At 43.4% G+C, this 26,640-nt stretch overlaps 3 protein-coding genes across 10 annotated transcripts in view; 1 reads left to right on the top strand and 2 right to left on the bottom strand.

Moving 5' to 3' along the window:
• The window catches only part of LOC103736521 (nucleosome-remodeling factor subunit BPTF-like), a 35,546-nt gene extending 23,790 nt beyond the window's left edge, over positions 1 to 11,756 (bottom strand). For 3 of the 5 annotated variants that reach the window (XM_029564900.1, XM_029564898.1, XM_029564899.1), the window contains exon 1: positions 11,568 to 11,756. The gene's annotated coding sequence lies outside the window, so the exon portion shown is untranslated. The remainder of the gene's footprint in view (positions 1 to 11,567) is intronic. The other 2 variants (XM_029564901.1, XM_029564902.1) reach the window with 1 other exon arrangement.
• Positions 11,757 to 11,842: 86 nt separating this feature from the next.
• Sod1 (superoxide dismutase 1) lies at positions 11,843 to 22,240 on the top strand. Its single transcript, XM_008835989.3, has 5 exons — positions 11,843 to 12,022; positions 16,819 to 16,915; positions 19,163 to 19,232; positions 19,978 to 20,095; positions 21,145 to 22,240. The coding sequence occupies exons 1-5, from the start codon at positions 11,951 to 11,953 to the stop codon at positions 21,250 to 21,252; spliced, it is 465 nt and encodes a 154-aa protein (XP_008834211.1). The 5' UTR covers positions 11,843 to 11,950; the 3' UTR covers positions 21,253 to 22,240.
• The window catches only part of Scaf4 (SR-related CTD associated factor 4), a 65,492-nt gene continuing 60,492 nt past the window's right edge, over positions 21,641 to 26,640 (bottom strand). For 2 of the 4 annotated variants that reach the window (XM_008835984.3, XM_008835985.3), the window contains exon 20: positions 21,641 to 24,726. In XM_008835984.3, the coding sequence (XP_008834206.1) occupies positions 23,780 to 24,726 (947 nt within the window). In that variant the 3' untranslated portion in view covers positions 21,641 to 23,779. The remainder of the gene's footprint in view (positions 24,727 to 26,640) is intronic. The other 2 variants (XM_008835986.3, XM_008835987.3) reach the window with 1 other exon arrangement.

Genomic DNA, 26,640 nt, shown 5'->3' with positions numbered 1-26,640 from the left:
CCCTATGGCATGGAACTGGCTGTCCTATGATGGGCAGTGGCAACAAAGGTACTGCATGCAGCTCCAGGGATGATGGACCACAGAAGCCAGAGCAGAAGTGGAAGAACAAGACAGACACCCTATGAGGCTGCAGCTGACACTCTGGCTTGTGGGCACATTGAGAACAGCTTCGGTGATGGGTAGGTCCATAAAGAGATACCTGGGGATGTGGGGCAGGCTGATTTCCAGTAAAGCTTGTGGTGGGGCTTATGTTAGGGGAAGGATGCAGACTGGCTTTCCTTTGTGTCTACTGGCTGGTCAGGATCTTTGGGCAATAGGTAGATAATGCCACATACATCACAGAATGGGATGGGCATAGTCAGTGTAGATGGTCAGAAGGACAGTCAATGGAACAAAACCTCAACTCTCTGAAAGGGGAAAGGGATGCTAGGGAAGTGAGCAACAGTGCCTGCTGGATGTGTCACTGGCAATGATGTCCTGAAAATATTAAACCACTATATTTTTTCCCTCTTATGTCTCTGGTACCTTCCCACCTCTAAGTTTAATGCTTATTCCAAGAAAGGAACGATGTTTACTCCCAGAACAAAGAGGTAACTGCTTTGTATTCCAAACATGATTTTCCTAGGTCTTAGCATGAAGTGATCAGACAGCCTGCTTCACCTCGGACAGTGTCATCCAAACTTGCGGTCAGCACATTATTATGAGGAACAATTCACCTGACCCTCAAAAATCTAGTTAGTCTTTTTAGAGAAATTATGGATTTTATGGGGGCTGGCGAGATGGTTCAGCTGGTAAAAGTGTTTACCACCAAGCCTGAGGGCCTGAGTTGCATCCCCAAGACCCACATGGTGGAAGGGGAGAACTGACTTCCCTAAGTTGTCCTCAGACCTCCACAGGTGCACTGTAGCATGTATATGTACACACACACACACACACACACACACACACACACACGCAAGCATGCACATGCACATACAAGTAAATGTAATAGAGCTTTTTCTTTTAAAGATTATGGAATTTTACAAAAGGGCTGGGGGATTATTCAGTGGAAGAGTGAATGTGGGAAATGCATGAAAGCCTGAGTTTTAACTCAGCATTGAAAAGGGGGGGTAGGAAAAAGAAAAAATGAATTTTACTATAGTAAAATTTACTATAGTAAAAATTGTTTTCAGAGTGGAAAACAATTTTAAAAAGCCTGGACATGGTGGCGCATGCCTTAGGTGGATGTCTGTGAGATTGAGATCGAGACCAGCCTAGTCTACATAGCAAGTTCCAGGCCAGCTTGGGCTACAGGGAAGCCCTGGTTCAAAAACAATAATAACAACAAAATCAGATGCAAGGTAAATGTGGTACTCACACCAGCTGCTGCTGGAAACTTGTTAGAAATGCACATATTCCAGTCAGAAGCTGTGGGGATGGCTGTGGTATGTGGGCTTCCATGAGCCTCTGTGCATTCTGAAGTGGGCCAGTTTGCAGTCCTCTGAGTAAAGAAGAGAGCTGGAGAGGAGGCCTGTGCCCTGATCCATGTGGGTCCTCCCTTCCCAACCCCTGTGGAGTTTCGGGAGTGTGACAACAGAAGACCTCGAGAACTTCAGGGGCTCTAGAAGCATGCACATGACAGAGGGGAGGAAGAAGTGAAGCTCCGGGAGCAGCTGTATGTGGAGACATTTCAGCATGGCACCTGGGGGCAGGGTAGCCGGCTGTGGAGGAAGGTGTACAGATAGGGAAATTTGAGTAGCATCACCTGGCCTGCACCCACCACCCTGACATTCCTGTGGGTTCCTATGAGGATATCAAAGTGCCTCATTGCTTGAGAGAAAGCTGGAGGTAGAGCAAAGAGGTAGGACCTGGTGATGAGAAGCAAATAGAACCACAGATGCCAGAGGTAGGACCAACTCCACTATAGCCAGCACTGTTGCAGATGCAAGCTAGACCAGCTGCTCTGCAGCAGAAACCAATGAGGACCACGAGAGCATCACACGCATGAGGGGTGGCTTTCCTCTTGGCTGCGTGGCCTCTAGCAGCCCTGGGGAAGGGAGGAAACAGCAGGTACCTGGGAGACAGAGAACATCTATCACCTGAGGACAGCAGGCTGTGAACTGTGAAACCTGGGGTAACTAGCAGCCTCAGCGACATTTCTAGTGTATGATATGACCATGGAGCAATGTGCTGAGAGGCTCTGCTGGGACTATGAGTCCCCTAGGTGGCTATATCTCCTTGTTACTGAAGCTCTTGGGGTCAGAGTCTGGGTGCTGGCAGTCCTAAGAAGCCAGGCTCAGCCAGCCACTCATCCTCAATAGGCCAATAAAACAAGTAGTATGGAAATGAATAAAACCACCTTGAGACAGTGGTGAGCACTGGGTAAGAACAGTAGATGTCTGAGGTTCCTACTGCAGACTGCTTCATCTCTTCCAGCCAAAGGGAGAAGGAACTGCCAGAGCCTGACAAGCCATGAGGACCCATTGAAGGCACAGATCAGGAGTTGCCTGGGGCTTGGGATGGGAGCCAGGATTAAGCATGAGGAAACTTGCTGGGCTGGTGGACATGTATTAAAACTGCATTTCAGTAGTAGATAGCCATTTGAATTTACTTAAAAAAAATCACTGAACTATAGGCACCATGGTGAATCTTATGCTAGGTAAACTGTATATTAACAAAACTTCTAAAACATGAATAAAACTTCTGGGGGAGGAGCCAAGCATTTATATACATCTACTTCTCTATAAGCATAAAGGGAATGGTCATCACGTGCTTCCCTGTTAAAATTCTTTTAGTGGTTTGTCCTCTTTATCAATAAAAAGTTGCTTTTGACCATCTGTGATAGAAATCTGGTTATACCTGGGGCTGGAGAGATGGCTCACTGGTTAAGAACACTGGCTGTTCTTATAGAAGATCCAGGTTTGAATCCCAACACCCACATAGCAGCTAAAAACTGTCCGTAACTCCAGTTACAGGGGATCCAATGGCCTCACGACATGGGTGAGCACTTACCTACATGCAGGCAATACACGCATACACATAAAATAAAAATAGTAAGATATTTTTAAAAAGAAATCTGGTTATACTTGTTCAAATAAAGATTTCTTTTTGACATCAGTGCTAGGGATTGAACTCAAGACCTTTCTCTTGCTAAGATGCACTCTACCACTGAGTCACACCACCAGCCAGCAGCACCTTCCTGTGACAATTTTTCCTCAAGGGTTCAGTTATATTGTTCAACCATGGTCTGGAGCTTCTACATGGAAAATTCCAGAAGTTAACAGTTCATAATTATTAAATTGCTTAGAGTTCTGGGGCTAGAGAGATAGCTCAGTGATTAAGAGCACTGGTTGCTCTTACAGAGGATCCAGGGGTCAGTTCCCAGCACCCACATAGCAGCTAACAACCATCTGTAACTCCAGTTTCAGATGATGTCCTCTTCTGGCTGCCATGGGCCATTGTATGTATGGTTGCACTTACATACACGTAGGTAAAACATTCATACACATAAAATAAAAATAAGCCGTGTGTGGTGGTTGCACGCCTTTAGTCCCAGCAGTTGGGAGGCAGAGGCAGGTGGATCCCTCTGAGTTCGAGGCCAGTCTGGTACGTAGTCTGGTATGTAGACACAGTGAGTACCAGGCCAGCTGGGGCTACAGGGAGTCCCTGTCTCCAAAAGACACATGCACACACGTCCAAAAACCAAACAAAAATAAATAAATAAACAAACAAACTGCATAGACTTCTGATGAAATCTCACTCTGTCCCACCAGGATGTGAATCATCCCTTTGTCCAGCCCATCTATGCCATACGTGAGTTAGTTACTTCACTGCTGTCACTGATAACAGACTGATTGTCAAGGTCTCATGGTGACTCTTTTCAAGTAACTATCACTGAACTTGCCCCATGCTGTAAGAAGAGTGAAGCTGGAAATCTGGGTGTTCCAAAAAGAAGGCAGAAAGCATTCTGGGGTGTGGCCTAGGGTGGCCCAGGGTGTGCAGAGCCCAGTGTTGGTGCCTCAGCACTGCAGGGAAGAAAAAGTAAGAGGAGAAGCCACGAAGTGCTTCTTTAAGTGAAAAGAAGAAAGTACAAGATATTCTGGGAAAAGGAAAGATCATATTCATAATGTTTATTATAATATATATTTTCCTTCTTTCTTTTTTTTTTTGCCTTTTTGAGACAGGGTCTCCCTGTAGCCCCAGCTGGCCTGGAACTTACTATGTAGACCAGGCTGGCCTTGATCTCACAGAGTTCCACCTGACTCTGCCTCCCAAGTGCTAGGATTAAAGGTGTGTGCCAATACACACGGCCCTATTTTTCTTATTTCTTACTAGCCATTTTAACTTCTTGTGCCTAATTCATAAATAAAATCTTATTATATGTATGTATAGGAAAATCCAGGATATATAGAATTTGGTACTATCCATAATTTCAGGCTTTCACTGAGGGGCTTGGAGTGTACCTTCATTGGGTAAGAGGGGATCACTCTATGTGAAAAACCATGTGAGGACAATGAGAATTCCAAGCTGGTACTGACCAGGAAGCTTACTCCATGCTGCCTACCTTTCATAGTACCAGAAAGTGCTATGTAGGCTGTTGGGGTTAAAAAATTATCAACAGTCTTAGCTAGTTATGAGTCATGTGAACCACAATAATGATCAGTATGGCAAGATATGCCCATGGATGCAATAGTGGCACCAATGTTATGGGGGATAACCAACTGCTTTCTGATGAAATTTAAGGCCCATTCCACAGGAAGATAATCATGTAAAAATGGCCAAGAATCTATGGTTGCAGAGCTTATAGACCTCAGGGGTGAACCTACTACTACTATTCTACTAAATGAACATAGTATCAAACTGTCCTCCAAATTTGTATCTCTACAACCATAGATTAGTTGTTCAGACCTCACCAGAAAAATTTATTTTTGCAGTGGACAGTGGTTAATCCAGAAACTCACAACTGATAAAAGTGCAGCATATAAATATCAGGGGAATGCTCAGTCACAAACGGGACATCTATATCTCACACACTATCTTGGAAGAGGATCAGGAACACTATAAGAGCCAGAGGTTAGGGAGGACTGCAGCAAAGCAGCGTCTTCTGGACATGACAGGACCGCTGCACTCATGAACTCACAGAAGCTGTGGTTGCCTGCACAAGATCTGCACTGCACAAGATCAATCTACTCACTCAACATTTCAGCACGGAGCGGGGAGGGGCTCATGAGGCCCACCCATAACTGAGGAGCTATTGACAGTTGATGGCTTCTTGGGGAGGGAGAGTCAAGTCTTCTTTAAGGGTGTGGTCTCTGATAGGTTGACCATATTTCAGTGGATGGCCCCACACTCATGAGTTATATGGGCAGCAAAAATTGTAATCAGTAGGTCATTAAAAAAAAAAAAAAAAAAAGGACACAAAGTTGTGAAGGGGTGGGGTGGTCAGGGGTGGATCTGGGAAGAATTAGGAGTAGGAGTAGGGGGTGAATATGATCAAAATACATTATAGGAAATTCTCAAAGAATTAATGAAAATATATTAAAAAGGAAAAAGCGGGCTGGAGAGATGGCTCAGGGGTTAAGAGCTCTGATTACTCTTACAGAGGACCTGGGCTCAATTCTCAGCACCCACATGGTGGCTATGAACTGTCATTAACTCCAGTTCTGGGGAATCTGAAGCCCTCTTCTGACCTCCACGGTGTTGCACGACACAGATGCACTCACATACATGCAGGCAATATACTCATACATATTTAAAAAAAGGAAAAAGCATGTGACCTAACCAATCTTGGGGAAATTTTATGATGCCAAACAGCATGTATCCTTTTCTGTCCTTTACCTTAATTTGATCATCAGTTTTCACACAATACGTGAAATCTTCACTGATGAAACTTTGAACACAATAACTCTGCTACTCATGATGCCTATTAATCTCAATTTTTCTTCTTTCTTGCCCACATCTCTGTATTGATGCTAACTAATCCTGCTGTGGATTAGATTTCTAGACTTACTCATATAATTGCAAGATTCACCCTCCTTACTGACATCTCTTTCCCCTTATTCTCCATACCTGGCGACCACTGTTTACAGAGTCTCACTATATAGCCCTGGCTGGCCTGGAATTTGCTATGTAGAGCAGGCTGGCCTCAAACACATAGAGATCCACTGTTTCTGTCTCCTGAGTGCTGGAAATAAAAGCATGCACCACCACGTCTGGTGTTTATTTATTCATTTAATTTTTTTCTTGAGACAGAGTCTTACCTTGTAGTCCAGGCTGGCCTGGAACTCACAATCCTCTTGCCTCAGCTTCCTGAGTGCTGGGATTACAAGTGTGTACCATCATGTCCATCCTGAGTTTATTTTTAGATTGCACATGTGAGTGAGATCATGTGATAGTTTTCTTTCTGTAGGTAGCTTATTATACTTAGACTATAGACTGACTATACTGTTCAGTATTGCCATATTTTCTTTCTCATGACTGAGCACATTCCATTGTGTGAGTATATATTATCTACCACAAGTTCTTTATCCATTCATCCACCTCCTGATGGACACACAGGGTGCTTCCATATCTTGGCTATTGCAAATAACCTGGGAACACACATATCTCTATGAGATACTAAGTTAATTTCCATTGAGAGGGACTGCTGGGGCATATGGTAATACTTTGAAGTCTTCATACTGTTTTCTGTAATGGTTGTAGGAATTTACATTCCCACCAACAGTGTACAAAGTTCCCTTTTCCTAAACCCTCACTAACACTTGTCATCCTTTGGCTTTTTGAAAAGAGCCATCCTGGTATGAGGAGGCAACTCACTGGGGACTGATTTGCATTTCCCTGCTGACTAGACACATGAAATTTATGTTTTCACAAGCTTTCCATCTTTTAAAATATTTTTATTAAATTTTATTGCTTTTGCATGCATGTGTGTGTGGTGGGGCTGCACATGCCATGGTGTATATGTGGAGGTTCGAGGACAACTTTGGAAGTCAGCTCTCTTATTCCACCATGTGATTTCTCCAGGGATTAAATCATTGCTTTAGAGAGGCTGTTCAGACCACACAAACTTGAAGTAATTTCACATCGGCAGGTCTCAGCTGGCTCCTAGCACTCAGTGCAGTAGATTAGGAAGCAAATTGTGTCCCCTTAAGGGACTGTCAGGCACAGTATGACTGATAGCCAGACTTAGAATGACTCTAGGGCTCAGATAGGTGTCCAGCTAGTTTTCTCACATACCAAAGATGCATTATGTTCTAAATTAAACCTCTGCTCAGACACTTACTTCCCTCAGTTTTTGAGGTCCCAATTGTATTATCTCTGCCCTTTCTCCCAGTAATGGTTTGAGGTTAGGCCCTCACTTATCATGTCTCCCCAATGGCTCCTTTGCCTCCAGCCTCACCCCACCCCCTTTCTACTCCCTTAGATATGAAGTGTCCATTCTTATAGGTAAAGATCATCCTGATGTTCTCTGCTAACATGCCGAGATGGCTTTGCCTGCCAGAAAGAAATTGCCTTTGAGCACTCACAGTAGAAATCTAGTTATGCTTGTTTAACTAAATAAAGATTTACCTTTCTTGTGCTATGAAAAGTGCCAAGAGTAGGTCCAGTGAGGTGGCTCAGAGGATAAAGGTGCTTGCCTCGCAAGCCTGAGCTCGATCCCCAGAGCCATATAAAGGTACAAGATGACAACCAAAGCCACAAAGTTGTCCTCTGACCTCCACATGTACACTATAACATGCATGTACCCACAGACTTGCATCTCAAACACACACATATACACACACAGACACACACGATTTTTTAAAAAGTGCCCAGAGTAGCCTATTCCCACTGACAACTGTTGGCGACTTCTTTTGTTGTTTCTGTTTCTGTCTTACGACATGTAATGTACATTGATGATACAAATATACTCAAAATAGAACTTTTACTACAGTGAGACCTAAGCTCCCCTGGTGACTCTTATGGACAGCCAGGGCTGACAACCCATCCACTTGGGTGCCTTTGGTTAACAGCTCCACCCAAGATGATGCCAACAGCCACAGGTAGGTCTTAAACCAAGCTGGACCTACTGAACAATGTATGACATGCATTGTTGTCAAGATACATAACTGTTCAGCTAACTCTCAAGCTATAAACTGTTTATCCTAGGCTGTTTACTTCTGCTTACTGACAATGTAGATTCATTTTTGTATTTTTCTCCTTTACTTTCAAAAATGCCTCTGACACTTCATGCTTCTCTGGTATAATCTCGCAGTTTTTGTTTATTTGTAATTGCTTAGGTTTTGTTATATTTATTTATGTTTAAACATATGCAGGTAGGACTCCAGCCACTTTTGACTTTCTAATTTGTGCTTTTGTTATTAGTGGTATTTGTTTCCTGGCATTAAAATTAACTGTTTTTCATATCTGATTTATTATTTTTATGCGTATTTTATGTCTTTGCTTGTATTGCCTGCATATATTTAAGATTTAAGTGCACCTCTGTCGTTCAATGTCCAAGGAAGACAGAAGAGGACATTGGAGCCCTTGGAATTGGAGTTACAGATGGTTGTTAGCCCCATATGGGTACTGGGATTCAAACCTAGGTCTTCTGTAAGAAGTCAGTGCTCTTAACTGCTGAGTCATCTCTCCAGCGCTCTGTGTGTGTGTGTGTGTGTGTGTGTGCGCGCGCGCGCGTGTGTGTATTTTAACTATGCTTCTGTGAGATTTTACTTAGTTCTGGCATTGTTCTATAAGTCATATAAAAAGTAGGTGTTTTGTGAGGTCCTTAAGAGCAAAGGCCTTGGTGACAGTCTGTCTGTGGTTTATGATATGCAGGAGGTTAAAAAAACCCTACAGATGACTGAGAGTGACGGAGTAAAAGGGGACTGTTTGGGTCACAGAAGTAAAATATTTTAGGGACAGAGAAGGATGAGACAAAAGGGAAAATAGAAGAATTGGTGCTCCCCTCCCCCCTGGCAAAAAAGGAAAAGTAGAAATTGGGCAGTGAATTTCTGCTCCACCTTGTCACTAACCTCTTACCCACAGAAGTCCCCAACACAGAATCGCCTTCAGGACACACTACAAACTGCTGCATCGAGCTGGGCACAGGGTAAAGCCTGTCTGGGTTACCAAGTGAGTTCAAGACTAGACTGGGTAAATTAAAAAGTGAAAACAAGCTGGGGGCGTAATTCAGTGCTAGAGCGCCTGCCTAGCATGTGCCTGGTCCTATGTTCAGCTCCCAGCGCCACAGAAATCTGCTGAGTCATTGGCAGCAACTGAAATAGGATCTGAGGTGCCTGTCTCATCACTCCTGAGGGAATCAGGGTTACTGTGTGGACAAGCCACATTCTGACTGCCACACAAGCCCCATTCCAGCACGCAGGACTTTGATAATCCACACTACCAGGATTCTGTTGGTTCCTGAGATGATTCTTATCAGAAGTGGCTTGGAATAAGAGCAAATGTTTTGAAATTCCATGTCTGAGTCCACACTCCTTCCTGTCCCCAGTTCAAACTACATGGGCTTCATTCTGAAGCCAGATTACAGACAGGAGCACCCCAAAGCCATAGAAATATCAAACTTGGAATGAATGAATTGGCCTCCCTAAAATATTTACAGTGCTGACACAAGAATATGGGAAACATTTAGAAGCCACAGGAAAAAAAAGAAAAAAGATGTCACGTATAAAAGCAACACAGCTAAATTCCATCTACCTGCCTTAACAAATATATCTTTATAAAGAGCAAAGGGCAAGTTCAAATTTGGAATTCGTGGACTTTGAGTTGTGCACAGGAAGGTGGCAGGGCAGAGCTTGCTGCCTGCCCCTGGCCTTTCCTCTCTTCCCTTACCATTGTCACACTGGGAAAGCCCTATGGTTAGCCCATCTGTGTCCCCATGGTGGCAGAGTCTCTTTTTGTCCCATTTAAAAGGTCCTGTAAACCAAACAGGGCTGTTAGGGTAGGGAATGCCAGGGTCATGAACATTGCATCAGTGTTCCAGGACAGGAGCTGTCAGGCTAGGGCTAGGGCAGAAATCGTGCCTACTACGTGCAAGGCCCTAGGTTTAATACTAGCATCCCCTGTCCAGCTAACAAAAGGACAGCTGGTCATGTCTGGAGACAGTTTTGGTTGTTACAGCCTGGAGGCAAGGAAAGGATGCTTCTTGTATTTAGTAATGACCAGGGGAGATTCCACAGCCAGGAATTATCCCGCTAAAAATGTCAACAGTGCAAAAGTTACATAACATGAAAATTTAAATACCAAACCATTAAAATCCCTTAATCTTGTTCTAGAAGGAGATGTGAGGTTCTAGATGGGTACAACGTCTTGGTTTCATGGGCAAGATGTTGCCTGAGGACAGACAGGACAAGCCCTCTACAGAGTAGGACTCTCATGGGGACTCCCTTGTACAGGTAGGTATAAGGTTGGTCCTAGAGAGGCAGCTCAGAACTCCTCTAACCCTGTGGGACATGAAACCCTTCCCTGGTTTCCCAGGATCTGTCTGACAATTTCAGAAGTTGTAATCATTCAGGGCAGGCTCTTTGTACCCAAGGCCTGCTTTCTTGGCAAGTACAATGAACTGAAATCCAACTCTGTAACTTCCTGGAACCCAAAGAAAGTTTGGCATTGGGCAAAGGGCCTTTGGCTGGGATTTGTGTTTATGTAACTCTTAAGTATATATGCAAGTTATCTGCACAATACTAGTAAGAACAACACGCAAAAATCATATACATATATCATCTGTTTTATCTTAAGCAAATTTAGGGGTTATTTTTGGTTGTGAGCCTGAACCTTTCACTGCTGCGCCACCTCTCCAGCCCTAGGGTTTATTTTTTAGAAAGGTTTTTAATATAGATTTAAGCATGGGCATTAAGGAGTGTGTGTGTATTGGGGGCGGCATTTAAGTGAAGGACTCTAGTAGTAGGGGCTTGGAATGTGAGCGGTGTAGCTCACTGCCAAGACACACCAGGGCCTGCTGTGGGCCTGTTTTCCTCTGAGTTGGATGTGATCGTTGTTATCTTGGATTAAAGCAGCTGGGACTGCTCTGAGACACAGGATGGGGTCAACTAACATTTACTTGTGACAGAAGGGGAAAGTTTATGAGGCCCCACTCCTTTCTAAAGGTATGTAAGTAGCTAGCCCTTGCTAGGAGAGGGTTTTCTGTGGTGAAATTCTCTATTCTACGTCTTTCTGGATATTTCTGGGCACATAAATAAGCATATTTTTTGCTTTTCCTTTTAAAAATATTTTAATATTTTTTATTTTATGCATATGAGTGTATTGCTTGCATGTATGTAAGTGCACTCGAGTCATGCAATGTCATGGATCAGAAAATTTCCTGGAACTGTTACTGGAGGTTGTTAGCTGCCATCTGGGGGCTAGGAATCGAACCCAGGCCCTCTGCAAGAGCAGCCAGTGCTCTTAACCACTGACCCATCTCTCCAGCCCTGCTTTCTACATTTTATACATCGTCAGAAAAACCAATGCCAAACGATAAAATTACAAACCATGAAGAGCAACCATATTGGTGCATCCCAAATTTGAAACACCAAAGAGGCGCCAAGAACAAAGTCAGTCACAACTCTCTACATCAAATGGCTTCAGACCTTTAAGACGCACACGCAGGGCTCACGTTCTCGGTGTACGTAGTGTCCTTCGTGGCCGCCACCGCGGGAGCCAAAAAGTCGCTTTCCGCGGGCTGCTTCTTTCTCGACCTTTCTCTCAGCACGAGCGCTCAAGCAGCACGCGAGAGCCGCGGCCCCGCCCCCAGCAGGCCCCGCAGTCCCCGAGCCGCCGTAAGGGTGGGCAGAGCCCGAGGTCAGTGATTGGTTCCACGCCAGGGTGGGCGTGACCAGGCGCTCCGACCTATAAAGCGGCGGCGCTGCGTCCTCCTTCGCGTGCGCCGGCGTGTCCTGTAGCGGCTCCTGAGGCGGTTCCTGTCGGCTGTTTTCGCTTGCGCTCCTCAGACCGTCAGGTCTCCGTGTGAATCATGGCGATGAAGGCCGTGTGCGTGCTGAAGGGCGATGGCCCGGTGCAGGGCACCATCCACTTCGAGCAGAAGGCAAGGCTAGCGCTAGCAGCTGAATGGAACCTGGAGACGCGGGGCCTGGGCTGCGCTCGCCACGCCCCCCCTCCCTCCCGCGGCCTTGGGCCGGGCCGCTAGCCAGCCAGCGCCGCCGAGTGCTGAGTCACGCGCGGCCTGGGGCGCGGGCTGGGCCGGGCTGGGGTGGGCTGGGGCGGGCAAGGTGGGAGGGCGTGGGTGGCCGTTCCCTTGTGGGGCCTTTTCCGGGGCTGCAGGCGGCTGTCTGCGGGCGGCGGGGCTCTCCCAGGTTATCCTGGCTTCCGCTGTCTCTCTGGGGTATGGGCTCGGAGCTACGCAGCCGGCGCCTTTGGGGTTGGCGGGAGCCAGGGGCTCACTGTGTACCCAGGCGAACCGCCTGCCTCCGCTTCCCGGGTGCTGGGGTTCGAGGCGTGCGCCACCATGCCCCATGTTGTGTTTTTAAAATATTTTATAATGGTGGTCACCGCAGCAGAGCGAGTGTGGCGTCTTAAAGGAACGTGCCGGGCCAGCCTGGGTAACCGAAGTGGCCTTGCGTGGTCGTCGGGTGAAGTCACCTCGGGAAAGACACGTTTCTGAGCAAATTCTGGAAGATCTCTAGAAATATTGTCAGATTTACTGCAAAAAGATACATGTCGCAAAGAAAATAATTTGAGCTAAGATTGTGTCCAGAACCTTAGGGAGGTTACTACTATCTGGAGGATTGTCCTACTTGGCTTCATCACCGGGCAGTATTTGGTACATGGATGCGATTTAGCCTTTAGTGTTTATGTAAATGTCAGAGGGCACCGACCGTGGCGTATGCAAACGTCTCCTTCGTGGACGGAGAATTGGTCGTTTAAGCTTGTTTTTTTTTTCTTTCGCAGTCTGCACGTCTTCGGAAGTTTGGTTTGGCATTTGAATGCATCTTTCTGTTTCCTGCCTCAGCCTTTATCTCTTTTTTTCTCCTCCCCGCATGGTTCACCACTTGGAGACAATCTTAGGAAGTCTCCGAGTTGTCCATCTTTTCTCCAGCCATGAGAGCTATGAAGATCAGACGAAGGTCCACACTATCTGGGTTCCTTCCCCGGAGCAGCTGGCAGGATTCTTTAGTTAAGCTGCAATCTTCCTATCACTGGTGCCCTTTGTACTGGCTAAAGACCCTTGGATAGTTAGGCAGTTTTATTGGTAGTTATAATATATTGGTGATAACTATTTGGTTTAAGCTGTTCGGTGTTTAAAGTTGTGGCTTAGTTGGCAACTTTTGAAAATCAGAATTTTTCTACTTTTAAGTACAGATTCCCCATCATTTCTTGAGATGTGCTCATACTGAGTGCATTAACTCAGATGGTGCTTGGCTGTGATAGTTTATATTGTTTATCAGGCCTGTGCCACTCACTTGAAATGTTTGTTTGCGCTATAGGCTTGTAACCCAGGCATCTTCCTTTTGAAGTACTGTGCTGTAAGCAGAGGTTTGTAACAGCAGAGCGGCAGGCAGTGTTAACGGTTCATATCTCCCAGATTTAAAGATTCTGTTTTGAAGAATTATAGTATTTTCAGAGAAAAGTAGTTGGCAGGATTCTTACTCTAAGCACTGCTTAAAGCATTCCTATGGAGATTTTAATGCTGCCCACTGAAGGAAGTTTTTGCTGGACTAGGCTTAATGAGAGAATATTTAATGTGTGAATGTGACAGTGTATCTTAATCCTTAAATTGGTTTACAGAAGTGTGAGAGGGCAGGAATACTAGTGCATGCAGGATCTGAAACGATGCACGAACAGGCACTTGGATACAGTTTTGTACCTGTTGTCTGGCTGTTTAAAGTAAAACGAGTTAAAAAGAGGATGCCAGCAGTGCGTATTGTTGTGATTGTTTGCCCTGTTTGTCAGTTGGTAAGATTTCTCTGGAGCTTTACTCAATTGAATTTTGGATGTAGCCTTGCAGTACAGTTCTCCATCCCCCTGCCCTGGGTGGCAGGTGATACTGCTTTGATTTCTACACCTGTTGTAGTTGTCGTTTATTTTAGTAAGTGGGAAGTTATCTAAATTTCACTGCGCCCTGGGAATCTGGAGAGATGGTTTTAGTGGTTAAGTGGGCTTTCTGTTCCAGAGGACCCAAGTTCAGGCCCCAGCACTCATGTGAGTGGCTCACAACTACCTGATTTCTCTGGAGCTTTACTCAATTGAATTTTGGATGTAGCCTTGCAGTACAGTTCTCCATCCCCCTGCCCTGGGTGGCAGGTGATACTGCTTTGATTTCTAGTACAGTTCTCCATCCCCCTGCCCTGGGTGGCAGGTGATACTGCTTTGATTTCTACACCTGTTGTAGTTGTCGTTTATTTTAGTAAGTGGGAAGTTATCTAAATTTCACTGCGCCCTGGGAATCTGGAGAGATGGTTTTAGTGGTTAAGTGGGCTTTCTGTTCCAGAGGACCCAAGTTCAGGCCCCAGCACTCATGTGAGTGGCTCACAACTACCTGTAACTCCTGCTTCAGAGGCTACATGCCCTCTTTTGGCCTCTGTGAGAACCGGCACACCCTTGGCATATTCTCACACATACAAATACGTAAAAAAATAAAAATTAACTAAAAATAATTAATCTAGCTCTGTTTAGATCCAAGTGGGTTCCTTCAGGAGCAGTGGGATAGGATATTTTCTGACTACTAAGAAAAAATATGAGAGTGACTAAACATACTGAGTACAGAGTGGAGAACAAGAATCCTGGGGTAGTCCATTGACATTTCTGGGTGTTCTCTTTTCACCTCAGACAAGATTGTATCTGCCCTATGGAAAGTGCTTGCATGAAGAAAGAGCAAAAGGCTAATGAGTAGACGATTATCTTTTTAGATGAAAAGGTTTTGAGTTATATAAGTGGTGAAGCAGTGGCCTAGCATGTGTGAGGCCCTAGGCTTGATCACCAGGCATGCGCGCGCGCACACAAACATACGTGCATGTGTACTCTCGCTTTGATATGTACACACTTACCATGTACAAATATAACCTATTCAAAAGTATTTATTAAATAAGTGTTCACCCATATTCATTTTAAGAGTCAAGCCCCTAGGGGCTGGAGAGGTGGCTCAGCAGTTAAGAACACCTGCTGCTCTTGCCGAGTACCCAGGTTTGGTTTCCAGCACCCACATGGCAGCTCACAACCTCTGTAACTGCAATTCTAGGTGATTCAGTGCTCTCTTCTGGCCTCCAAGGGTACCAGGCACACTCAGGTTGCATATAGATAACATGCAGCCAAACACTCAAACATACAAAAAAGTATTTTTGGAAAACAGTGTCTTAACATGTAGCCCTGGCTGCCCATTATGTAGACCATTGGAACTTACAGAGATCTGCCTGTCTCTGCCTCCCAAGTGCTGGGATGTAGCACCACAACCAGCCCCTCAAAAGTGCAGTATCCATTTATCCCTGAATCCCTGAACTCTTGCTGCTCTGCTGGGTGCTTTACTAAAAAAAGGATTTTTGTTTTTATTTGTATGAGTGTTTTGTCTGTGGGTACCATGAACATGCAGTGCCCAAGGAATCCAGAGAGGGCGGTGGATCAACTGGGTGCTGGGAACCAAACCTGTGTTCTCTGTAAGACCAGCAAGTGTTCTCAATGGCTGAGCCATCTCTGCAACTGGGTGCTTTTAAAATGCTGTTCAATCCAAGGTGCCTGGCCACATGATACCTGGCAGTAAGTAAGTATTAAGCACTTTTTATTTAAAAAAAATATTTATTTTATGTGTATGGGTGTATTGCCTGCATGGAGGTAGGTGTACTCACTTTGTGCACTGCCCACGGAAGTAGAAGAATGCTTCATATCTCCTGGAACTGGAGTTAGTAGATGGTTGTTAGTTGCCACGTGGGTGCTGGGAATCGAAGCCAGGTCCTCTAAAAGAGCAACCGGTGCTCTTAACTGCTGAGCCATCGCTCCAGCCCTATTTTATTTTTTTTAAGATTTAATTTTTTTGGGCTGGAGCGATGGCTCAGTGGTTAAGAACACTGGTTGTTCGTGAAGAAGACCTGGGTTCGAATCCCAGCACACACCTGGCAGCTGACAACTGTCTGTAACTCCAGTTCCAGGGGATCTGACAGCGTCTTCTGACCTCTGCGGGCATTGCACGATGTGGGTGCACTTATCTACATGTAAGCATAACACTCATACACATAAAAAAATAAAAAATAAATAAAATTATAAAAATTAAACATTTAATTTTTTAAGTTTTATGTATATGAGTGACTTTTTTTTTTTTTTTTTTTAATACAGGGTCTCACTGTGTAGCCCTTGCTGGCTTGGAACTCAGTGTGTAGACCAGGTTGACTTTGAACTCACAGAGATCCACCTGCTTCTACCTCACAAGTTCTGGGATCAAAGGCGTGTGCCACCATCCCTGGCACAGCCCAGTGTATGAGTGTTTTGCCTTCCACGTATGTTAGGTACAGTACATGTGTGCCCCCCTGGTTCCTATGGAGGCCAGAAGAGGGTATCAGATCTCTGGAACTGGAGAGCAATGTTAATTGCCATGTGGGTGTTACAAATGGAACTCAGGTCCTCTGGAAGAGCATCAAGAGCTCTTAACCATTAAGCCATCTCTCCGGGCCCCAAGCACTTCCCTTTTGATAGGGACAGAGGCTTGGAGCTAAGCAGCTTGCTAGAGAGTCACTTGTTGGAAAGTGGGTGTACCTGGATATGTATACAGGTTGCTTTGACTCTCATACGTTTTACAGTGAATGGTAGGTAAAGCAACAATTTCCTTCGTTTAGAAGTATTTGCATTCAAATTTAATGCCTTTTTTATATTGAAAAAATATTATTTCTTTAAATAAAGGCAAGCGGTGAGCCAGTTGTGGTATCAGGAAAAATCACAGGATTGACCGAAGGCCAGCATGGGTTCCATGTCCATCAGTTTGGAGATAATACACAAGGTAGGTCTTATGCTGGCTAGTGACTATCTTTCCCTGATTTAACCAGTCATATAAGTAGGACTAAGTCAAGTAACTCCTAACCATTAAAAAACTTCAACATTTATTTTTCTTTAAAGATGAAGTGAAAGTGACCACTAAGGTCAATCTTGAGAAGATTAGCTAATAAAAGCAGTCTTTGACTCTTTTAAGTATGGGAGGATGTTTTTTGTTTTTTATGAGTAAAAAAAATTAAATTACTCTGTGTATGTGGGCAGGTATGCGTAGGTACCCAAGGACTCCAGAAGTAGGTGTTCAATTCCTTGGAGCTGGAGTTAGAGGTAGTTGTAAACTACTTGATGTGGATACTGGGAACCATACTTGGGTCCTGTCTTCTGCAAAAGCAGTACATAAGCACTGAATTACCTTTCCAGCCCCAAGTTGTTTTTTGTTGTGATTATGACTTGAATTTTTGAAAAAAAAAAATACGCTTGTTGCCTATTTTGGGTAATGTTCCTAGGTGTTTAGAATGGGAGGTTAGGATGGATGCTTTAGGCAGTTTGAGAACAGCCTCAGCAACTTAAGTGGAACAGAAGTGGTGCAAACTGTAGAATGTAGATGCTTGGTGCTTTGGAAGAGTTCTGAGTTTGGATTAGAAGCAAGTGAGAAAAAAGTTGTGGGTTAAATTGCATTTAGTGATCTTTTGCCATACTTGAGTAGTAATCTGAGCTTTATGTTTACAAGCTTATAAGAACCCAGTTTATTTTGCTAGAGCTTGTGTGTCCTCTGATCCCTCCATTCCCTTTTTCCTTTTCCTCTCCTCTGACCCTCCCCTCTTTTCTTCCTCCATCATCTTCTGTTTCTCTCCCTTCTCCATGTAGCCCAGGCTGGCCTAGAATTTGGTGTGTAGCTGAGGCTGGCCTAGTAACTCCATCCTCCTCAAGTCCTTTTTTTTTTTTTTTTTTAAATATTTTTTTATGTGTGAGTGTAGTGCCTGCATGTGTATGTAAGTGCACCCATGTCACACAATGTCCAGTGGAGGTCAGAAGAGGGCATGGGATCCCCTGGAACTAGAATTACAGTTGGTTGTTAGCTGCCATGTGGATGCTGGGAATCAAACCCAGGTCCTCTGTAAGAGCAGTAGGTGCTTTTAACCAATGAACCATCTTTCCAGCCCCCTTCGAGGGCTGGGATTAGACATGCCCCTTCAGAACCTGTGTGTAATGTGCCCTCATTTGATTCAAATGGTTACTTAATGACCAGATTTGATCCATTTCGGTAATTACTAAAATTCTCCAAGTTACTTTGCCTTTGGATTGGTAGGTGATAGCGCTGGTAACTGTGACTTCCTAAATCTTGCCCTGTATATTCCTCCCCTGGGCCCGGGTGGAACTGTAAACAGTGGAAACTTTATCTTAGCTGATGAATAAAAAAAGCTCTGCCTGAAAAGGACTTTGCATGGTTCAGTTGTGTTCCCTGTGAATGGCATCCCTTGGCCCACAGGGAGTACCTGTGATACTGGTTGCTTCGGACTGTGTCTCCCTGGAGTTTTGTAAGTCGGCAGTCTTGGCCCTTGTACACAAGGCCCTCTTTAACATTCTGCCTGCTCTTAAGATGATAGACAAGAGAGCTTTGGTGGTATAAAGGCTTAGTAACAGGTGTTTTTTTTTTTTTTTTTTGGTCTTTTTGAGCCAGGGTCTCCCTGTAGCCCCAGCTGTCCTGGAACTCACTGTGTAGACCAGGTTGGCCTTGAACTCACAAAGATCCGCCTGCCTCTGCTTCCCAAGTGCTGGGACTACAGGTGTGTGCCACCATACCCGGCTAGGGACATAGTTTTTATGTCGTGAAGACCTCCTTAAAAGTCCAAGATCATAATTATAGGATTTTAACTATATAAAAGAACCATTAAATCAGGTCTGTCTCACAATGAGAAAGCCAGAGCCAGGCATGGTATGGCACTCTGCTATTCCCAGCACTTGAGAGGCTGAGGCAGGAGGATCACCAGTTCAAGGTAGCCTGGGCTGTATAGCAAGACTGTCTCAGAACTCAAAAACAACAAAAGAAGAAAGATGATAAAGCCCATGAAAGACTAGTTGTCATTCTGCAGCCCCACTGTTCATACCAAGTTGTTGCTTCCTATTTTTTTGTTAGTCCAAAATCATGGCAGGTTGGTGCTTTCTGCCGTTGAGGTTTTAAGCAATGAACATATTCTTTGTTCAATATATTTTGGAATTTTGATTAATAAGTGATTATCTGTTTTTTGGTAAATAGGTTGTACCAGTGCAGGTCCTCACTTTAATCCGCATTCCAAGAAACATGGTGGGCCATCGGATCAAGAGAGGTGAGTAGCATGCTTAGCTTATGTGGGAATGGAGAGGGCTTTGCTTAATGCTGTGGTATGCTAAGTGGTCTCCCTACCTTTGCTTTTAAATTTGTCGTCACCCACACAAATCCCCTATCCCTAAGTGCTGGAATGGTTTATTCTGAGTAAAGGAGTTGACAAATGGGGACTCTAAAAATGATTTGGTTTTGTAGCATTTATTGAACATAGAACTAATACAAGTGTCAAAGGGAACCAATACAGGAGAGTCATGAATAACAGTAGCAAAATAAATCATTGTGAAACAGGACACTTCTGCAGATAAAAACCTGATAATGAGAACTAGTTGGGACTCCATTTATGTGAAAGCCATTCAGGAACATCCTAAGTCTAAAGACCAGGGTTGGTTTATTTCTGTAACGGAGGCCTAGGGGCATAGCTTCCCTACGCTAACTCAGTAGCTGAGAGAGTACCCTTTGCTTCCATACCTCTGAAATAGGTGTGCCCCAAACTGTGACTTCTCAGAGCATTACTTTGTGTAGACTTGAAGCCTTGATTAAAAAGCTTTGTGTTCAAGCTACTTGTTCTTAAATTTGTGTTTCCTAATTTTTTGTCCATCTGGAAAGTGGTCTTCCTTGGTATATACTGTATATTTCCTTCTCTGCCCTTATGTATTTGTTTCAGTCAAATGTTAATTTACTCATGAACTGTATTGTGTTTGAAGTAGAAATCAGTGCTTACCCGTCTGCTGCTATTTGAATGTTAGGCATGTTGGAGACCTGGGCAATGTGACTGCTGGCAAAGATGGTGTGGCTAATGTGTCCATTGAAGACCGTGTGATTTCACTCTCAGGAGAACATTCCATCATTGGCCGTACGATGGTGGTAAGAACTTACATGAGATTTCTTCCGACATAGAATTATGTACCTTTTCATGACTTCATGATAGTTAAACTGGTTTCTAAAGATTCACATAAATTGTACTTTGAGTTCAGAATAAGAAAATTTTTTTTATTGGAATATAGTAGTGAGGATGAATTAATTTACTTAGGTCAGTTAAGAACATTGTTCTAAGATGCAGTATAAAGCAGGTTACATTTGATCATATTAGATCTGAATTGAGGAAACAGAAGTAGTCTTTAAACAGCCAGATTTTCTTGCCTTTACGGTTAAACCTCACTGTTGAGTCTAAAATCTGCGATGGATTTCAGTATAGTCACATCTGTAGGTTATCATCACTTGGTTACCATATGGGAGCCGTCTTCCCAAGTTACCCTTGGGAGCTGAATCTGGTTCCTGCAGAGCACCAAGTAGTACAGGCTCTTGCCCCCCTCAGGCAGCTAACTTTCAGTAGGCACTTCCTTTCAGTTGACCCTTTATCCTTAGCATTTTCTTCAGCCCTATTGGTGAAGCAGAACAGTCATTTATAAATGTTCCAAGAGTAAAATTTAAAATCTTGTTACTAAATAGATATTTTTAGAATTGTCTCTTACTTGTAGGCCTATAGTTCATTGATCATGAAATTTTGATAGCAAAGAAATTTGAAAGAATGACTACTATTAATAAAGATTAGTTTTTTTGAGGGGGGGAGGCTAACAGCAGCATGTAGTCTGTAACAGTCACTTGGGCTCTTAGTGTTTAATTTAGTATTTACCTAGAATTTAAAGGTAACATACCTTTGCTACCAGTGAGTATTTAATTTAGTATATACCTAGAATTTAAAGGTGTAACATACCTTTGCTACCAGTGAGGAAAACTTAGTAGTCTACTTTTAAATCGCTGTACAAATAATAGCTTATTTCTTTAGTAGGATTATTTGAACACATTTTTCAATTACGTATTTAAGTAGTCCTTTAAAGTCTTTGGGTATTGCTGGGAAGAGGTGGTATTTACAGGAAAGCCTGAAGTTGAATGTTCATTTTTTTTTTTCAAAGGTCCATGAGAAAGCAGATGACTTGGGCAAAGGTGGAAATGATGAAAGTACAAAGACAGGAAACGCTGGAAGCCGCCTGGCCTGTGGTGTGATTGGGATAGCCCAGTAAACATTCCCTACCATGTGGTCTGGTTTCAGTAACTCATCTGCTATCCTGCTAAGCTGTAGAAACACATTAAACTGTAATCTTAAAAGTGTAACTGACTTTGATTGCTTTAGGGACTTGTAATGAGAACTGATCTATGATCACTTGGAAGATCTGTATAGTTTTATAACTCATTGATATAAAAATGTCTGTTTTAATGTGTTTCTGAATTTTGTCACATACGCCATTAAATCAAATTTCATTCTCACTCAACCTGAGTAAACAGCTTGTTAATGTGTCCAAATAAAAATCTAAGGTAGCTCTGATGCACATTTATTCATTGAGCTTCAACAGAATAGATTTAGTAACAATTTCATAGCATTCCATTTTGAAAGTATTTTGGGTGAGGCCATCAAAATGTATGAAGTTTTAGCAGGTAGTCTGACTGTGGCAGCCCTTCAATAGGCTGCCCTTTGTCTAAATTTCACTGTTGAGACTTAGAAAGTACCTAATTTTATTTTAAAAGTTAGATGTCATGATTTAAGAAAAAGCCCTTCGGTAACTCGTATTGAACTTGTAAAAAGCAAATCTACAGCCTTAGCCAAGGTTAACTTACCAACCTACTCTACTTTCCAAAGTGAAGCTGACACAATGTTTTGAGATTGGCCCTCTGTAGAAATATACTGCAGCACTGGAAGACGAAACCAAGGAAATGTTTGACTGTAGGTTCTGGCTATTTAAATATTGACTTTACATCCTTCGTTAATGAAGCAGTCTTTCTTAATGTGTACCCCGAAAGAATGCTTTAAAGGAAATGTTAATCTAATGCATTTGTGACTCAGGGGTAGCTTGTTTAGTTGAAAGCTGAGTATTTGTGACAAATCAGGAGTAAGCTGTAGCCGTGTTCATTCATAAATACATACGTTTTCAATGTATTGGGAGACTGCTAAATTGGAGAACAAATTTTAGTGTGTGCAAGTTTTGAAACTGCTAATAAAGATGTTTGTAATGGTTATAATGACCTTTCGGGTAAATATGTAATGGAGTTCTTTAATGTGGTTTGTTGCATGAGTGAGTGGGGGGACTCAGTCTAACTTGGAATCCTCCCGTGTAGTCACAATAGCAGTTGGGTACCTTTCAGCTTTTTCATTAACATTTTTAGTTGGCTATACAAGCCGAGTCTGTCCTTCAAATCTGGGTATTGTTTAATCAGGTGTGTTTCTTTCCAGAAGCATTTTCTGTGAGGACTTAAAAACGAAAGCTGGGTCAGCGTAAAACTAAGGACAGATTTTTAAATTTAAGTCCACAAAAAGGAAACTGGGTTAGGCACTAAACATAATTCTCTCAATAAAGCAGCTTCACCTATGGGGGTGGGGAGGCTTGGGTGTATGCCGGTGTGCCTCACATGAGCATGTGGTGGTTGGGAAAACGCAACCACCTGTCTGCACCACGTGGGTCCCAGAGATGAAACTCAGGTCATCAGGCTTGGCAGCAAGTACCTTTACCTGCTGAGCCATCTTGCTGGCCCTTAAGAGTATTATGAGAGTGATTAAAAGAAGAAAGCTTCCATACACTATTAACTTGGACTGTTAGATCTTGGCACTGGACCAAGACCTTTCAATACAATTAGATACAGGCCTGGTCTGGTTTCACATGTTTACACATTGTGGCAAAAAGTTCAGTGAGCTTCTGCCTAGTTTGGGAATTTAAAAAGATGGTAATGGCAATAGTCAAGGCTTAAACACTGTTATACTTTAAGTCTTTATATGAAGAATAAAAACTTTGAGGTTGCGAATGTTAACCTTGATCTTTTACCCTTAAAAAACTGATGGGTTGATTATAAACAAAACACTCAACCTAAATAATGCCCAAGCAATCAGGTAATTTGTAGTACAATGTGTAATGTGGGAATCCAATCATTTCCCCTAGCAAATTCTCTTTACAAATTAGGGCAGCATTACCATAAAGCCAACAGAAAAAGAATCCTGATTGAAATGCAAACACAAGCTTTTTAACATTAAGATCACTAATCTTTACCTTATGATTAAAATACTAAAAGAATTACAAATCAGTGTTTGCAAGCACTACATAAGTCTTCCATCAAACAAGTCTAATTTAGACTCAAACATTAACAGTTCAAACTTTGATGGTGAACAATCCTTTTCCACCTTAATGCAGTGTAGGAAGAATAGCACACATTAAAGTTTGTTACGAAAATAGAGTTTATTAAAAACATCCCTATTGTTTGAGCTTTAACCATTACCTTGTCTTAAATTAAAAAAAAAAAAAATAGAGAGCACTTCTAATTACGATTTGTAAACTTTTTAAAGTCAAAACTTTTAAAAAGTTACAGCAAAAAGGGTCATATTCATATCTTCAGTATTTTTGTTATTTTGTGGCTATTCTTAAATAGAAGGGAAGCAATCAAATTGCTTACAATTCCCCACCAACTACTGCGGGGCTGATCTAGCAGGAGCAGTATAATACAGCATCTGTACACCTCAAGCTCTACACTCCACAAGTGTCACTGTCACATTGTCAATTCCAGTCTCTAGCGAGGAGCCTCGGCTGCTGAGCCAGAATTCTTCTCGGCTTCAACGGATGAGGTAGCCTCAGCAGGCGACTCTTCAGGTTTTACCCCTGCGGCCGTGGTCTCCCCCTTATCAAGTTCTGAAACAGTGTCTGTGTTTCCCACTTGGCTAAGGGGAGGTTCCACGGCTTTGTTACCACCTGCCCTATCTATCGCCTCCGGCTTTTCCTTTCCTCGATTTTCTTCCTTCTCTCTACGAGACTCTCTATCTCTGGAATCTCTGTCTCTGTCTCGATGCCCACTAGAGCGTCTATTTCTCTCTTCCAAGTCTCTGTGCCTGTCCCGGTCAGGGCTCCTCCTTCCCCACTCTCTCCTTTCACGGGTACTATTATTCTCTCTATCATCATTACGGTTCCCATACCGTTCCCGGTCATTTTCCACCCTATTTCCGAAAGATCTTCTTCCAAACCTTTCTTGGTCTCTACCTGAATTGAACTGCCTGTTATCATTTCTAAACTGCTGTGGCTGCTGCTGCTGCGGCTGCTGCTGCTGCTGAGCTGGTGGTGGCTGTTGTGATGGTGGCGGCTGCTGTGGCTGTGACTGTGGTGGAGGTTGTTGCTGTGGCTGTTGCTGTTGCCGTCCATCTCTGTCTTCAGGACCTCCGGGGCCTGGCCCTGGACCCCCAAGCCCTGGCATTCCACCAGGCCTAACGAAGGGGCCATGTGGTGGAAAGGGCCCTTTCATTCCATGAGGTGGAGGCATTGCGAAGCCCCCGGGTCCTGGTGGTGGACCTCTGTGCATCATGTGCGGTGGCATGGGGCGAGGTGGCATCATGGGAAACCTCTGTAAATGAGGTGGAGGCATTCCTGGGGGACGTTGGAGTGGGATCATGCCAGGTCGGGCACCAAGAAGACCAGTAGATGGTGCCTGGAGCCCACATACAGGACCAGGTGCAACTCCTTGAGTGCCTGAAAGAAAATGAAAATGTTAAGTGCCACAGAGGATGATTTTTCTATTTTCAGCTCTTCTCTGTAGAATTTTTGTAAGGCAAAAGAAAATTCAATCCAGAATCAGTTCCACACTGAACTCATGCTGAATGCCAATCTGTCACCAACCCCATGTGACAGCCGGTGACATCAAAGGCAATCAATTGCAAAGACTCATGGTTTAAATAGCTAGTACAGAGGCCAAAAAAGACACTGAAGGAGGAAACTATATTCCCATTTTTGAAGAGTATGTCAGTCTCCTCGGACTCTCTCAGAAGCTGTTTATCACTCCAAACAATCATCTGAGAAGCAGTGTACTAAAGTCTCAATGAGATAAAAGCCTGTTTGCTGTCAGCTAGTCAAGATGACAGAAGAGTATGTCAGGTATTCACAGCAAAATTTTACAACCAGATACTAAGCCTTTATTAGACTTCCTACCCTGAAAAGGTCAATGACTCAATGTCTAGTAAAGGAGGACACCAATTTCAAGTTACATTTCATACTGGTGTGCACCACGTACTCAAATTTATAGTGCAGAGATTCATATACAAATGAAGTTTATTTTAAATTTCTTTTTCCAAGCACAGTGGAAAGTATACTCTTGTAGGTCAACAAGACTGAGACTGGTAAATACTGTGGAATCCTCAGCTGTACACCTTTTACTCCTTCCAAAGGCAGCAAGACAGATAAAGTAGGTGCTGTTCAAAGTCACAATCATTCACAAGAAAGCCTGTTCATTCTGGCTTAAGAATCATACAAGTTCAACAATCCAGTATTTATAACTGTAGGGGAAAGATGTTTTGATTCTCTTTATGAAACGAATGACATCTCTTCCATAAACATCACAAGGCACTATGACCAAAAGTTAACTAATTACAGAAAAGGCTCTAGACAGTAATGGGTAACAGATGTATTGCCCGTGTACCACAGGAAAGTTTTTGAGCAAGTTATGGGTCATGACAATCAGCTGATAATGGTCAGAAGTGCTCGTGTGACACTGACAGAAACACGATCCAATAGTTTACTAATCTTAGCTTTCCCCCCTAACGTGATACTTGGTTTACAACTTGAAAAGACTGTCCATCCACCACAGAAAAAAAGTCATGCATGTCCTTACAGTTTCTGTACAAGGGTACTAATGATGAAACAGAATTCCTACTTCAGTTTTTGCTCATCATAGTGTGAGCCAGTATTTGGTCCTGCTAAACCATGAAGTGGTTTTAGAAATCCAAGTACATCAGTTTATAATACTCTTAACATGAAGACTCCGTCACACTGTTTATTTAAACAAAATCCTTCTAAGTACCTAAAGATGAACATATATAACCTTATTCAGGAGTGGTATTTGATAGGCACTTGAGTATTCTGGTCTACAAAAAGGGCAATACAGCCGGGCATGGTGCCACACGCCCTTAATCCCAGCACTCGGGAGGCAGAGGCAGGCAGATCTCTGTGACTTCAAGGCCAGCCTGGTCTACATAGTGAGTTCCAGGAGAGCTGGGCTACTGGGAGACCCTGTCTCAAAATGACCAAAAAAAGAGTAGTAATACCTGCCACTTAAAAGTATCTGACTAGGAGTTCAGTGCCTGCTCAGACAAATGTTATTATTCCATAAATTTTGTTCAGAAAGGTGATATTCTGGCATATATATTTCATTTAACAAAACTTTTTTTTTTTTGTCTTTTTGAGACAGGGTCTCCCTGTAGCTCCAGCTGTCCTGGAACTATGTAGGCCAGGCTGCCCTCGAACTATTTAAAAAATATTTTTATAATATGGAGGATAAAAATTTGCCTATTGCATTTGGCCGGGCATAGTGGCACACGCCCTTAATCCCAGCACTCGGGAGGCAGAGGCAGGCAGATCTCTGTGACTTCAAGGCCAGCCTGGTCTACATAG

This window comes from Nannospalax galili, unplaced genomic scaffold (assembly GCF_000622305.1).
Source record: "Nannospalax galili isolate Female #2095 unplaced genomic scaffold, S.galili_v1.0 scaffold136, whole genome shotgun sequence".
Classification (NCBI taxonomy): domain Eukaryota; kingdom Metazoa; phylum Chordata; class Mammalia; order Rodentia; family Spalacidae; genus Nannospalax; species Nannospalax galili.
This window is presented reverse-complemented; position numbering and strand designations above follow the sequence as displayed.

Coding starts and splice junctions, on each gene's coding strand:
- Sod1 (XM_008835989.3), top strand. CDS start 11,951: ATGGCGATGAAGGCCGTGTGCGTGCTGAAGGGCGATGGCCCGGTGCAG. Junction 12,023..16,818: donor CCATCCACTTCGAGCAGAAG/GCAAGGCTAGCG, acceptor CTTTAAATAAAG/GCAAGCGGTGAGCCAGTTGT. Junction 20,096..21,144: donor TCATTGGCCGTACGATGGTG/GTAAGAACTTAC, acceptor TTTTTTTCAAAG/GTCCATGAGAAAGCAGATGA.